This window comes from Lissotriton helveticus, chromosome 12 (assembly GCF_964261635.1).
Source record: "Lissotriton helveticus chromosome 12, aLisHel1.1, whole genome shotgun sequence".
In the NCBI taxonomy this organism is placed as follows: domain Eukaryota; kingdom Metazoa; phylum Chordata; class Amphibia; order Caudata; family Salamandridae; genus Lissotriton; species Lissotriton helveticus.
Genome location: NC_136073.1, coordinates 142,190,293 through 142,205,199, shown reverse-complemented (window position 1 = coordinate 142,205,199; position 14,907 = coordinate 142,190,293). Strand labels below are relative to the sequence as shown.

General features: G+C 41.2%; 1 protein-coding gene across 1 annotated transcript in view; it reads left to right on the top strand.

Moving 5' to 3' along the window:
• LOC144799547 (hydroperoxide isomerase ALOXE3-like) overlaps nucleotides 1-14,907 on the top strand; it is a 220,495-nt gene that overhangs the window by 67,190 nt on the left and 138,398 nt on the right. Inside the window, exons 4-5 of the mRNA XM_078670914.1 lie at nucleotides 1,070-1,192; nucleotides 2,476-2,579. Of these exons, the coding sequence (XP_078527040.1) occupies nucleotides 1,070-1,192; nucleotides 2,476-2,579 (227 nt within the window). The remainder of the gene's footprint in view (nucleotides 1-1,069; nucleotides 1,193-2,475; nucleotides 2,580-14,907) is intronic.

The window sequence follows — 14,907 nt, the reverse complement described above, 5'->3', positions numbered from 1 at the left end:
TCCCACACAATAAAGGAAGTAGTAAACGAAGGGCTGCACGGCATATTTAAAAACAACGCCACTGACGAGATGCAGTGAAATGCAAAAAGTGACCCAGGAACAGAACTACGTGGTTTGACGCGGACGCCGGCGCATCTGACGTCACACGCCGATTCGCTGTTGAAGAGACTATTCCACGGACTCGTCTCCCGCTTCCTCGTCCCTGGTCCGTATTCCACGAGGGCAAGACGACGGACGGACCTCAGGGCAGGAGCCGAGTAGAGCATACCTTAAGAGCTTGGAGGAGCGGGCAGGGAGGATGTAGGTGAGGCGAGGCCCTAGCGCTGTGGTTGTCTCCCAGCAGGCAGGGAAGCTGCCGGCGTTCGGCCGGTAGGGCTTGCACGCAAGCCTTCTTTGAAACGAACCGCTGAAAGAGCCCGGTGAGTGGGGGGTGGGGAGCGAGAGAGGGGGGGGCAGAGAGGGAGGGCATGTGTGAGTGCGTGGGTGCGCATGTCTGTGTGTGTGTGAACAGCGTGCTGCGTATGGCCATCTCTTGTCTGAATGCTGGTTTGCCTGCGGGACAGGAGATGTGCACGCGGGCGTGCCTGTACGTGCTCGTCCAAAGACCAGAATCGCCGCGCGTGCACCGCTCTGTGTCCCTTGAGAGCGAACTCGGCGACAATAGGTCTCGATGCCGAGACCTAAAAACGGCTTTTCCTATGTATATATATATGACAGCAGGATTTCTGAGAAGTGGTGAGGGAATACCATGTTAGGTACAGGTATAAACGAACTTGCAGAAGGAGGAGGAGTTAGCGCTTGCAAGTTATTTGGCTGAGGGCTAAGATGGACAAAGAAGACCAATTCAATCCTATCCTACATGCACGCACGTATGCACGCACACACACATACACACTAACAAACATTTGTATTTTCTTGGTTGCCTGGGATCATTCATTGAATACCAATTGTGACCAAGGTGACAGTCATTTTGTGGTGCAATACAGGCTTTTTTCGAGAACACTTTTCAGACTGTGAAGTTTTCAATGAGCTTTTTCTTGTCTCTTCTCTCTCCTTTAACCTCTGCTAGGTGGAAAGTGTACCATAATGGCTTTCCAAGATGCATTGATGTGGCTGAGGAAACGGAACTAGACTCAAACGTTAAATACTCATTCACCAAAACTCTAATTTTTGGCCTCAATTCGATTTTTTCGTAAGTATTGGGGGTCATAGAGATCAAAACAAATATTTATTGGTACTTCAAAGGGAGATTTACCGTCTATAGCAATTAGACTCCTTATTAGACAGTAGAGTAGCTTCTTCCAATTGACCGAATGAATAAAACAATTAAAGGTTTTCTTTAGAAAGAAAGTCAAGATATTTTACTCAAGCTGTTACCATGGATGGTTCACTGTTCATTAAGCATGGTTAGCACCTTACAAACCATAGTACAAATGGGCATACATGTTGTTGAACACATTTAATACTTTATAAGGAGCCCTGACCTGTATCCACTCCTCGTGGAAAGAGGTATGAAGGATAGAACATTGGGTATTATTTCTAATCATATTCCATCATTATAGCTCTAGGAAGGAACTCAGTGTTTTTCATATAAGCTTGCATAGCTATGATGTGCGCATGTTGCAGGCAAACATTGTCTACACCTTAGCTGCATGCTCCCTATCTCCTTGAATTGGGGGAATTACCCAGAGAGAGCACAATATTAAATTAGGTAATGTATTGACTCTATTCACTTACTGTCCATTCACCAAACATGGGGATTCACAGTAATGCTCACAGACATGCTTCTAAGGCATGCTCCTGCTGATCCCCACCACCCTTTGTAAACAATGGTCCACTTCAAACAAAAATACTTCATACATATTACATATTGACCAATTTCACTTGGCAACACATAAAAAACAATGTAGTAATTCCACCATGGCTATTTGCTATGCCCATATCCATTTTGACTCTCAATACAGGTCTTATTTAGTCTGCAGAGTTTACATTTCTTTCTTATTACTCCCACGATTGTTTATGTTTCATTATTGATTTGATGAATTGATGTTTTGTCCACTGGTTCTATTCAATTTTTTATTATTTCAATGAAAAAATAGTTTGTTACTTCTGAGTCCTCTCCCAACTCTCTCCCTCACGCTGTAGGGTTTTTGTCATGATGCCTTGTCTAAAAAATATTCTTTCACTGCCAGATGTTTCCATCTTATTCTTTACTTCCTACAGGAAAGATACATTCGTATATCACTATTCCTTCTCTCCCCCCTTAATATTTCTCTTCAGAACTTCTCTTCAAGTTTATCCTGATTTTTCACAATCTACAAATATCAGACGTAGTAACATCACTCATGCTTTTTTGGAGCAAATTCCATCTTTTGGATAATCACCGAACACAATATTCAAATAAACTTCCATTATGCATTATACTTCCTGTGATGCGATGGTTCTTAGTGATGCCTCTTTCTGTCATGCTTCTAGATTGCTTGAAACCAAACTCGAATGCCTCTATGGTCATAAGGAATCCTGGACATCAATTGAAGACCTGAGGAGGATTTTTTGTATCCATAAAACTGATACTGCAGGTAGGAACTTCCTATTGACGAGGAAGTGTATAGTTGTGTGTGTGTTTCAAGTTCACTTTAAGCAATCCATGATTGCTAAAGTTTGGATGGCATTCCTTTTTTTGTAAGTTCAAAAGAAAGTTTTATTGAAAAGAATAGAGCTGTCAATATACAATATATAGTGTTAAACGTACATAATAACAGTACAAATTAACTACATCGAAATTACAAAAATTGGATTAACTTGTGGAGTAAAATAAAACGAAACTATGAAAAAAAGGATTTGATCATCATTAAAATATACAACAGTAGGAACATGTTGGGGTTCAAAGTGGTTTAGAAACTTCTTGTTGTGATGGGAGCGACAAATACATCAATATATAAAGTAACAAGGGACCATAATTCTAAACGTTTCATAGCCATATGTATGGGATATACAAAGGATTTATCTGACCTGTGATTATGGCATACATCATACCACCAAGCGTTATAAGAGATTTTAGTGAAGTCTTTCCAGTTTATGGTAATTTGCTGGAAAGCAGCCGCTAATAACAAATCAATAATTTTGACATTAGGTACAGTATTATTCCAAATAGGAATACATGAATGAAGGAAAAGAAAAATTAGTGCCAAAAAATAAGTTCATTTGAGTCCAAACTTGTTTCCAAAAATTGTGCACATATGAGCAAGAGAATAGCATATGAAAAAAATCCACATTTGAGGACGAACATGTCCAACAAGTATCTAATACAGTGGAAAACCTTTTACTTAAAGTGTTCGGAGTTAGTAAGAGTCTATTATATGTAAAAAACAGTGTTTGCGTTGTATTTGCTTCTCTAGAAGATTTTTGTATTTTAGCCCAAATGTTACTCCAGAGAGACAATGGCCAGGATGTTTTAAAATCGTGTTCCCATGCAACCTCTGTTTTAGATTTTTGTCTAATAGTTTCAATATCTTGTAAGTAGCTGTAAATAGTGGATGCTTTGGGCGAAGTACATAGCAAAGTGTTGAGGCGCTCCGATGAATCGGTAGTGTTAACATTAACAAGTGCAGCGGTAAACTGGGTACATGTATCTAACACCGCCTGTTTAAGGAGGTTATATTTATACTTAAAAGAAGCAGGTAAAGTGAATGATTGACTAAGTGTAGAAAAGGGTAGAAATTCTGATTGTGAAAATAATTGATGTATCCAAATTAATCCATTTTGTCTCCAAGTCATCCAATAGATAGGTTTATTGCGAATGAGCACATTTTTATTGTGCCAAATTGTTAAGTTGAGAAAAGAATCTAGAGTATCGGGTGTTGAAGGAGAGGTTGGCTCAAGGAACTTGGACGTAAGTTTAATTATTGGGGTGGATAGGGATTGTGGTATATGTGAAAAGGAAAGATATTCCTGAAAGGAGAAGGGAATTAAAAATAAGCGTTCGATTGAGGTCCATAAAGGACAATCTTCTGTGGAGTCAAGCAGCCAAAATGAAGCTTGGTGAAGAATAATTTAACAGAAATAGGTACTGGAATGTTAGAAATAGTATATAATACTATGGGGGAAAGCATCTTTTTTATAGTGTCCAGACGACCCCACCAGGACAAGTAATGAGGATGCCATTTAGTGGTTACCTCTTCTGAATACACTTATTCATGCATAATGCTACTGTGTCCGGGAGTGAAGGGGTAAAATGTAATGCTAGATATTTAATATGGTTGGAACTCCACGTGAAATTAGTCGGGGTAAAGTCTGATTTAAAAGCATATTTGGTCAGGGGTAAGATTTCGCATGTACCATTATTTAATTTGTAGCCACAAATAATGGAGAATGATTGTACCACTGATAGAAAAGCAGGAATCGATACATTTGGTCATGACAGAAAGAACAATATATCATCAGCATAAGCTGCAAGTTTGATATGAAATGCTGGTGATTCAAAGCCATGTATGTTTGGATTTTTACGTATTTTGGAAAGAAATGGTTTTAGAGCCAAATTGAAAAGGAAGGGAGATAAGGGACAACCTTGACGTACTCCTCTGCCTATATCAAAAAAATGAGAAATTAAGCCATTAGCGCAAACAGCAGCTCAAGGATTGGTGTAAAGAAGAGAGATTAAGGAAATCAATTTAGGGCCAAAACCAAACCATCTAAGGGTATAAAATAGGTAAGACCATTCAACTCTATTGAACGCTTTCTCCGCATCTAATGCTATTGCTGCGAGGGATTGTTGTAAATGGGAAGATTTGGATGAAACATTAAAAAAGAGTTGTGTGTGGCTGTCTGTTATACGTCGCCCTTTGACGAAACCATATTGCTCTTTACCAAATACATTTGGTAGGTAAGAGTCTAAACGAAGGGCTAACGCTTTGGATTTTTTTTTTTTATAATCAATGTTAACTAGGGAAATAGGTCTATAGTTTTTACAATATTTTGAATCCTTTCCCTCCTTGGGAATGAAGCAGATGTGCTCTTCTGAAAAAGAGGCAATGGATCTATTCATGGATTGAAATGAGTATAGGAGAGAGTGCAATTTGGGCAATACTAATCTGGAAAAATGAAGAAAGAATTCAATGGTGGAAACCGTCAGGCCCTGGCGCTTTATCTTTTTTAAGGTGTTGGAGAGCATCTAGGAGTTCCTGCTGCGTTAAATCTGCATCTAGGGATGATAAATCATGAGGAATGTGATGGGGTTTTTGGATATTAGATAAGAATTGTGATAATGAATGTTCTGTGGGTTGTGTTTCAGAGGTATATAGTGACTTGTAAAAAAGAGAAAATTCATTCACTATTTCATCGTCTTTAAAGTACAAAACAGAATGGTTATCAAAGATAGACTCAATGTTTACTTTGGTGTGTCGAACTTTCAAGTAATGAGCCAAAATTTCCCTTGCTTTATTTTTGCCTCCGTAGAATTTTGCACTAGATTTTAATAAGCATAATGAGGCATTATCTGCTGATTTCTTGTTAAATTGAAGTTTAGCATTTATGAGAGCTGTTAGACAATCTTTCGAGTGAGAAGTGTAGTACGAGTGCACCAGTCTCTTTATGTCTTGAAGGAGGTTATTGATATGTCTACTCGCAATTTTTTGTTTCTTTGCAACAAAACCAATAATTAAGTCTCTTGGTGAGGGCTTGAAGGCATCCCAGATAGTTGAAAATGATAGGGACTCACTTTGATTTAACTCAAAATACTCATTGAAAAAGGTGGTAACGGTAGAGGTAAATACTGGATCCAGAGAAGAGCACTATTAAAACGCCGCCTTCTAGGAGCATTTACTCTGGGAACCATCACCCTGAGAAAAGAATACTTCCCCACCCAACCCTTTTTTTTAATGATTCAACGTCTGTGAGGTGCGTTTCTTGGAGAAATACTATATCAGCATCCAGTTTGGCTAGTTGGGTTAAAACTCTTTGTCTTTTGATAGGAGAATTAATTTCCATAACGTTCCAGGAGACCAAAATTAACGGCATAAAAGATAAAAAAAAGAAATAGTAAAAATATTGAACAAAAATCCAAATCAAAGAAATAAAATAGTAAATATAGAGAGACAAGGGTAATATATGTGTGATCAAATCAATAATAAGATAAAGAAAAGGAACAGAAATGGTTAGTCGAAGCAAGCCAGAAAAATGAGAAGGAAAGATACTTGTGCAGGTTGACATCTTCGATAAAATGTGAGTGAAAAAAGGAATAGGACAGGCTGGAAGAGAAATGGCGTTGATATTTATGAGATTAGATACAGAAGAGAAGACCGAAATAGAAGAGACACCAGAAAAAAGAAGAATAAGGGAAAGCAAAGAGAAGCAAGAAAAAACAAAACAGATAACAAACTTACTAAAAAGGAATGTGGATGTAGGGAGGAATGGAACCACAGGGAACAGACAACACGTCTAGGGTAGACTAGGTGGAAACCGGGGGAGGATCGCACAACAACGTGGAAATATCTGCGAAAGTGAAGAGTAGGATATTTAACATTCGTTTATGAAATAAAACAGTGAAAAATAGGACAGTGGAACATAATAAAACAAACAAGAACATACAAAAACAGCAATAATAAACTGTGAAACTATTAAAGTTCAGAGATCAAAATATGTGTGAGATGAACATGAAATAAACTGGAATAAGGAAATGAATGAGAACTGATATATAAAATTCAGAAAAGTCAAGTAATATGTGAAGAGGAAGATCGTGAAGAGTCCATATGATTAGTCTTGTGCAAGTTAATAAAGCTTTGTAGCTGTATTGGATCTTCGTATGTTGTTGTTCTGTTGTTGTACATAACCTTAAAAAGACAAGGGTGAAAAAGACCGTATCTAGCTCCCATTGAGCGAAGACCCGGTCTCATGTTGAGGAAGGCTTTGCGTCTGGCTGCAGTAGCTTTGGCGTAGCCTTGTGCGAAGAACAATGTCGAACCAGACCAGGAAATCCGTTGAGTAGTTTTGACTGTTGCCATGACTTTTAACAGATCAGTACATTCTAGAAAGTAAAAAATTACTCCTTTTGGTCTCTGCGAAGGTGAAGTATTTGAAGGGGGATGATCCAGCCTATGTGCGCGTTGTATGTCAAGCGCAGTGTCCTCTGGCATATGAAGAATTTTGGGGAGGAAGGATTTAAAGAAAGTGAGCGAGTTCATACCTTCCGCCCCATCCAACAAGCCATAAATACGTAAATTGTTCCTCCTATTGTGGTTTTCGAGGTCTTCAACCTGCTTTTGAAGGGCTGACACTTGAGAATGAAGATGAGTAACGCTCTTAGTGGTGTCTTTAAAGGAGGAGATAATTTGCTCTACTGCTGTAAGTCTTGTATCAAGTTAAGACCAGCTATCTGAAAGGAGTTGTAGTTTGGTATTAGTTTCCTCAACAAAGGGTCTAAGTGCTCTTATTTCTTGTTATAACAACTCCCTTGAAACAGGTGAGGCTGGTTTAGGAGGTGAAGGGGGGTCTTTTTTCAAGTGTTTCACATTGGATTTCCCTGTTGGTTCTTGAGTCGAATCCATATCTATATTATAACTCTCAGACATAAGTAATCCTGAGTCTTCCACTTTGGAAAGTTCAGTGAAAAGTGTTGAATTCTTGACAAAGGAGCGTTTAGGCTTAGAAGAAGTAGAAAGGGACCCTCTCGATCTTCCCATCAACTTTGAATCTGAGTGTAAAGGAGAATCTTGGGAAAAGATCCGTGAAGTCATTAAGAAGTAGGCAGTAGAAAGAGTAGCATGCTTTGTACCAAAAGAAATGTATCCAGTAAAAGAAAAATACGGACAAAATTGTGCAACCTAGATATGTACTGCATCGTGAATAAATTGAGGCCTTTTGACTCTATAGACCAATATGGTCACTTGAGTAATAATAAAATAAAAACTCTTTTTTGGCATCTTTCTTGTTTTAAATTGTTGTAGCACACGTATACCAATATGATAAATAAAGAGAAGAAAAAATGACGAAGGAAATCCTGGTCAAGGCATCATTCACTGAAAGATGCATAAAAAACAGGTGTACCCTTCATAGGAATGGAAATGTTCTTCATGCCTTGCTGATATCTGTTCCACAAAATGGCGGCTGCAACCACATCCCCTAAAAACTGTCCACGTATGAAGGAGAAACTAGGTTGTTGAGCCGCTTGAAGTCCTTGAGAAGAAGGAGGACTAGAAACCATGGTTGTGGTTAAATCTGAGGTTCATATAAAAACAGAACCATTTTTGCCATGTGTGTGGAGAGCTTTTACGGCTCAATCCGCGATTCAAGATGGCGGCCGCAATATCGCGGCGCAACTAGGAACAGTTTACCTTAAAATTGAGCCGCTCTGGTGCACTGAAATGGTGCGAGCGGGGTCACATCTTTGTCCATAGAACTTCAGAGAAGCTTTTCTCTGGATATCTTCGTGTTAGTTGAACGAGAGGCGCGAAACCATCACACCGGTCCGTAGAGCCTCACCGAGATAACGCCTAGTCCGTCGGATGCCAAGCCACGCCCCTTGGATGGCATTCCTGCCCTGAATGCAATCTATTGACAGTTTAAGGACTGCCCATGTCATAATACCCAGATGTATTATTTTCATTATGAGCTAGATGATTTATAAATATGCCTCTGTCTGACGGACTTGGTATTAATTTTCATTCACAATAGGTTTTTGTCTGTTACCTCGTTTTACTGCCGATAGGATGCTCGTTTGTTCACAATTGTAGACAGTAGAGGGACGAGGCAGATTAGAACTGTAAACCACTAACCACAACACTGTTTAATCCAGCTAAGCACTGCAATGTATTCACCTGATTCACCCATGGCCCATTTTGATTTGAACAGAGAGGCTTGCAGCCGAGTAAGACGTGGAAAAAAACATTAATTAATATTAGGGTGCCTGGGTCAGACTGAACATCAAGCTTACAGTACCCATCAGCCTTAGAAAAGACTTACCTGGAGGCTGATTGTGTACAGGGCTGAAGGAAGCATCAATGTTTCTGTGTGCTTGTACGAATTGCAAGTTGGAGAAGTGCTTGGATGCAAGTTTCCTTTGCACCACTCTCGAGCACACCTTTGCTACTCTGTCGCTACTTCCCAGTTATTACTCACCAAATATATTGTTCCCACAGATGCGACTCGCTGTGCCATACTTTAAATGTTGACACCTCTGCTAGTCTCAGAGACAATTGTTCAATATGCACAGCTACATATAGAGTGTACCTGGCTTGCCATTTCTCCCTGTGGGAGTTTGAGGGGGACTAGGATGGCCATTGAACACTGTAGGGCTCAGGGTGAGTTTTTTTTTCTCTGGTGCGGTCGCTCATCCTGTGTGGGGACTGCTGATATCGCTAGCCTCGCGTTTGCACCACATACCGGATCACTGTGGGTAGCTGCTGTGCTTATGTGGTGGTGGCAAAAGAGGACTGCTTTGTTTCCCAATGTGCATCACTTCTTGGTCAGGTTCGGTGTGGCGTATACGTCCATCTGGCACTGCCAGATGGGCTTGGGTCAAAGGTCAGCGTGGGTTTGTTTTTTGATTGTGTGCAGGGGTCTCCTCTCCCAGGTCGACCTTGTCCCCAGTGCAGACTTATAAGTAAAGTAACAAAATTATGTCTCACACACTGTATAGTACCTCACACACCCAAAGACTGTGCTGTGGGCTGACGACAACAAAGCTAAAGGCTCAAGGGATGTGACATCCTGTCCCTTCCTTTATATGCTGCTTTGTGAATTGATTCAAATTGTAAATAAAAAGCTTGAAATGCATGATGGGAGCTGACACAAAACCCTCGCACTACATTAATATAGGATGTTTATTTTTCTTAAATACTTAATTCTGAAGTGAAAGCTAAAGCTGTCTCTAAAGAGCTGACACAAAACCCTCGCACTATATTAATATTGGATGTTTATTTTTCTTAAATACATATAGGCAGATTTACAAGGTCTGGCGCATGTCTGCAAATCAGCAGGGATGCGCCAGAAAACTTGCGACACGCAAAACCACCCGTGCGCCACCACTGATGCGCCGCATTTACAATGCGGCGCACCGTGGCGCCCAGATGGGCAGATATGTGTCGCATCCACTGGCTTAAGGGCGGCACATTGCTGGTGTCGTGTCGCAAGCGCGATACACCTCCAGCAAGGCTCAGGGGCGCCCTATGCCTAACAAGCTGCGTCACTCCTTACGCCTGCTTCAGAAAGGCGCAGGGTTTTGACGCAGCATGGCTGTAAAAGTAACTGAGTGAAATCTTGTAGATTTCGCTGCGTCACTTTTACGAGGCATTCCTGTGCCGGAATGCCCCCCCCCGGGCGCGAGGGAATGCCCACATGAAACCTGACGGAAGCTTCATGTGGCACACAGCTTTACAACGTGACGCATCTACCTAGATGTGTCACGTTGTAAATATGGCACAACATGGCGCATGGTTTACGCCGCTGCTGCGGCACAGAAGTGACGCAATGGCGGAGTAAATGTGGCGCAAGGGGCTTGTAGATCTGCCCCTGAATTCTGATGCGAAAGCTAAAGCTGTCTCTACAGAGCACGACAAATTAGGTTGACATCATTTTATTTTGTAAACAATCGTAGCGAAATGTAATTAAAAAAACAGTATTTAGTTGAGGTGAAACTTCAATTCCCAGGACCATGTGTCACAGAGTACAAAATAGTTTGAATTTCATTTTCAGAGAGGAATTTGAAGCTTCTTATAGAAATAATTTTGAAATCGTTAGAGTTATCAGCTTCCTTTACTGCTATAACAAAAAGTGTCTGATGAAGCTGCAGTTTGAAAAGCCACCACATAGAAATGTCACAACATTCAATTAGGACCAGGTGCCAGCTGTACGACTATTCCATTTTGCGGGTTGCATATTGCGTTTTTTTGCGAAGGGGATGCGTCAAATCATAATTGTAAGAGCTTTATTGTATAATAGTGTTTAATGATTCAGATAGAAAGACATGTGGCGATGGCCATTTATAAGAGTTAATTGAAATCCAAGAATGGTTTCTGTTTCTAAATTTTTGTTTGCCACTAGTTAATGAGAAGTATTGTGCTTGTTTGTTCAAAAGATTTTTAAAACATTATTTGGTGAGGCCTGTTCCCATAAAAGTTCAGACCCACAGCTATTGATAATCCCAGGCATTTGAGTTTGCAGGCTCCTCAGATTGACTCTCCTTCCAAATGTAAGATCTTACCGCATCTAGGCTTGTTTTCCATAAGAACATATATTTGAGGAGGGAAGTTTTCTGAGCAACTTCTTGATCCAACCAACTGAATTTCAATCGAATCTATGTGGGGGTATTTGTAGAGTGCACTGCTACTCCAAGGAGTGGCCTGGTGCTAGAACCTGGGCCTGCAACGCTTGGTAAAGAAGGTGAAAGAACAGATGGTATACTTTGCAATGTGATATATAGAGGAACAAGCTAAACCTATCAAAGAAAGTTTCTGTGCCAATCACAATTGTAAGTATGAATTTTGTTTAATGACTTTAAATAGTGGGGTAAATTTTGAAGATGATGTTTTATATGAAAGTATCTAAAAGGTAGGGGTGGGCGGAACTCCTAAAGTTACACTCTGTGAAATTCCACAGAATTACATAAAAATTAAGTGAGATTCGGTGGAGTTACACCAAGGGGTGGAAAATATGCATGTCATGCTACTTGTGCTGCAATTTAGAAGCAGTAGTGTGACCAGACCTGAAAAATCAGCGCCCTGCCATTCGAGTTGATTTTGCTAACGCTCGAGTAGAAAATCTACTCAAGCGGCAGAAAATCTAATTGAGAAGCAACTGGCCACGACCGCCCTTGTTAGAAAATTGCACTAGGAGACGCCAAATCTTTCTCATAAACCCATGTGTGGCGATTGGCAGAATTTGGCCAGAACTCCGTGTTTCAAGATTCATGCGGAGTCGCCAAATTCCGCCATTTCCATGGGCAGAATGAAACAATCTGCCCACTCCTACAGAAAGGCAGCTATTACAGATGCAAACTTTGGTTTTAAAGTAGTAAGGTGTAAATGGTGGGCAGCCTGTTATTGCAGGCATACTCCCAAATATTTTTAGTTGTTATTTCTTGAGATTTCCCTTAAGGGCCAATTGCCTTTTTTAAACTTTTAGCCAAAGAGCACTCCATTTGTATTGTCAAAGTTAACAGCCATCTCGCTTCCATTGCAGTATGTGTTCAAGGTGTTTAATAGCCTCTATAAACCTAACCCTCTTAAACATAGAAGAACAACATCGTCATTATACTGAAATTAGCTTTTTGCTCGGAGGGTGAAAATTTGCTGAATCTAACTGAGTACAGTGGTGACCAGCACCGATCAGGGGTGGTGGGAGGGGGCAGGGGCGATGGGGGATTTAAAAAACATGAATACAAAAATAACTTACCTTATCATCCCGGGACCAGGAAGCACCAAGGCTCCGATGACCATTCGCAACTCTACAATGCAGCTTTGTGATTGGTCTGTGCGTCGTTGGTTGACGCTCAGACGGGGACTGGGAGCTTGGGCATTTTCTCCATGCAGGCTGTATTGCACCCGGCATGGAAAACATGTGAAGTGTGCATGACTGTTTGACCAGCCCCTAGGGCCTGCCAAACAGTCATTGTGCCCTCGGAGTGGGCAAACCACTCCTCTCCTTCCCTGCTCTGGGAGCACAGCAGACCCGCCTCCCCACCCGGCCGTAAAAGAGCACAGAAACATAAAATGATAATAACTTTGGTATTATCATTTTATGTTTCCCTCATTTACACTGCTTAAAAGCAGTGGGGAGAAGCACCACAGCCTTAGCGGAGGAGCTGCCATTGCTTCTCCTTAGGCCCCTTTAGAGAAAGTGCCGGATTTGACCCTAGTTTGAGTTTTGTCAATGTATGGTGTATAAAATTTGGATGGCACTTAATAGATTGGGCAGGATGTTCCAAGAACTAGTTTTTGGCAGAGACGGTCCCTGTTGAGATGGTGAAAGGCCTTTGTGAAATCTCTGATAAGGGTTTACAGCAGTTGTTCTTTATGAATAGATTTTCCAATAATCATCAAGTGGGCTACCAGATTGTCTGTTGTGCTTGACATGACTTTAAACCCAGTTTGGATGAATGATATTAGTTTATCATTGGTAGACTATTCCTCTATGTCTTTTAGTAATAGGCTTGCAAAATATTTAGAATCTGCGTCCTGCAGGCAATCTGCTGATAGCTGTACGGATTTCAGTAAGGGCCTTTTTTATAAATTGTATGGAATATTGACCTGCGCCAGAACCCCAGGATGTAGTTGAACAAGTAATACAATAATTCTTTCTTTGGGTCCTGTTTATTAAGCTTTAATATGGGAGCCCATTTAGACCAGGTGCCCTATGTCCTGTGCTTTTGCTTATTGTCTCCTCTATTTCTTTGACATGGTAGGTCAAGTAAGAATAATGGTGGTGGTCTGTAGGCAGGGCGAATTGAGCTCCTCAGCTCTGGTATAAGGCACTTATATGTTACATATACACACATGGAGAGAGGGACTGGGAGCTAAAATAGGATAAGAAAAAGAAATGAGGTCCAGTACCCTTGCTCCCAAAGGTGAATATATTCACACAGAGGGGGTAAAAGTTCCTCAGTAGAAGGTAGGTAAACCCAAAGTGTGGTCTACAAAGAGGGAAGCTCAGAAGTAAAGTTTGCTCTAAAGTTGGACCTGAGGTAGATTGGGGATGTCAAAGGTGTGGTGTAGAGGTTTCTCCTTGGATACCTAGTGCCCTCAGAAACCCTTACGAGTGTCCTATTTGCATCATTGGGCGTTGCTCCTCGTGTGGGTGGCGCTGCAGTTCCTCATGGGCGCCACGAGGAGGCTCTTTAGCGGAGTTCTTTTGTTGGAGATGCCGCAGTTGTGCATGTGGGTCAGGGGGCCTAGAAAATAGTGACTGTGGGGTATTAAAATTACCACTTAGTACCCAGAAAACAATTTTAATCAAGGGTCTAGGTGGCCAGTTAAAAGGGGTGGATCCTGGAGCGTCACTTTCCTAACCAAAAAATAATAATAAAGGGAGCGGTTGTGTGACTAGCCGCTGCTCTCAGGGTAAGTGCTCTAGTGAAAGAAGGTCAACATGTTTTGCGCATCTTATGGTCCATACAGGATCTGGTGGCGCTTCTTCAGGACCAATAAATAAATTGGAAAAATAGTGTAAGTACTAACAGGTGCCAGGCCTATTGCCCGTGAACCTGTGGTACCTTGTTCATTAAGGTGTGTCACATTTATGCGCTCACTGGTACTTCCATTCGTGGTACTTAACCCCAACCTGTAAAGACAAAAAATTTCACAAACAAAGAGCAAACTTGTAAATCAATAATAAACATAAACATGAACATTCTCTTTCAAGGGCGTCATTGTCATAGTGAAATCCGGTATAATCATCACACCAAATCTCTAGGGTGGTGGGGTCACCTCCCCAACACCTTGAGGCATGCATGATATATGTGGTGAGTGCCTCTGTACGTGGCACTCTGCTTCTCTAGATGATGATCTTGACAGACAGTACCATCTAAAGCTCAGTTGTTATGGATCAGATCTTTCTAACGCTGTGGCCCGCAAACCACCAGTAAGTGTTGCCCCTTGATCTGAATATGCTGGGGGCACTGTGTAGTGAAGCGGTTTTTAAGATCAGGAAGGCAGGGGTGTCTCATAAAAATGGTAGCGTGCTGAGCAATTAACACAAAAGCAGCGCGTGTTGGCGGGTGCATGTGGCAAGGGGCGTGAAACTCTGCCGATACATGCTCCATGATCATTCAACCCCAAACCTCTAGTTTTGTTCTAATGTGCCCGAATCCCCCATTTGTGTCAGATCTAGTGCCGATAGTGTTGAACGTGAGCAGACACATAGGATTCAAATAAACAGAAGTGAAAATCAGAGCGGACTCTTGACAAATGGAGGAGCCTA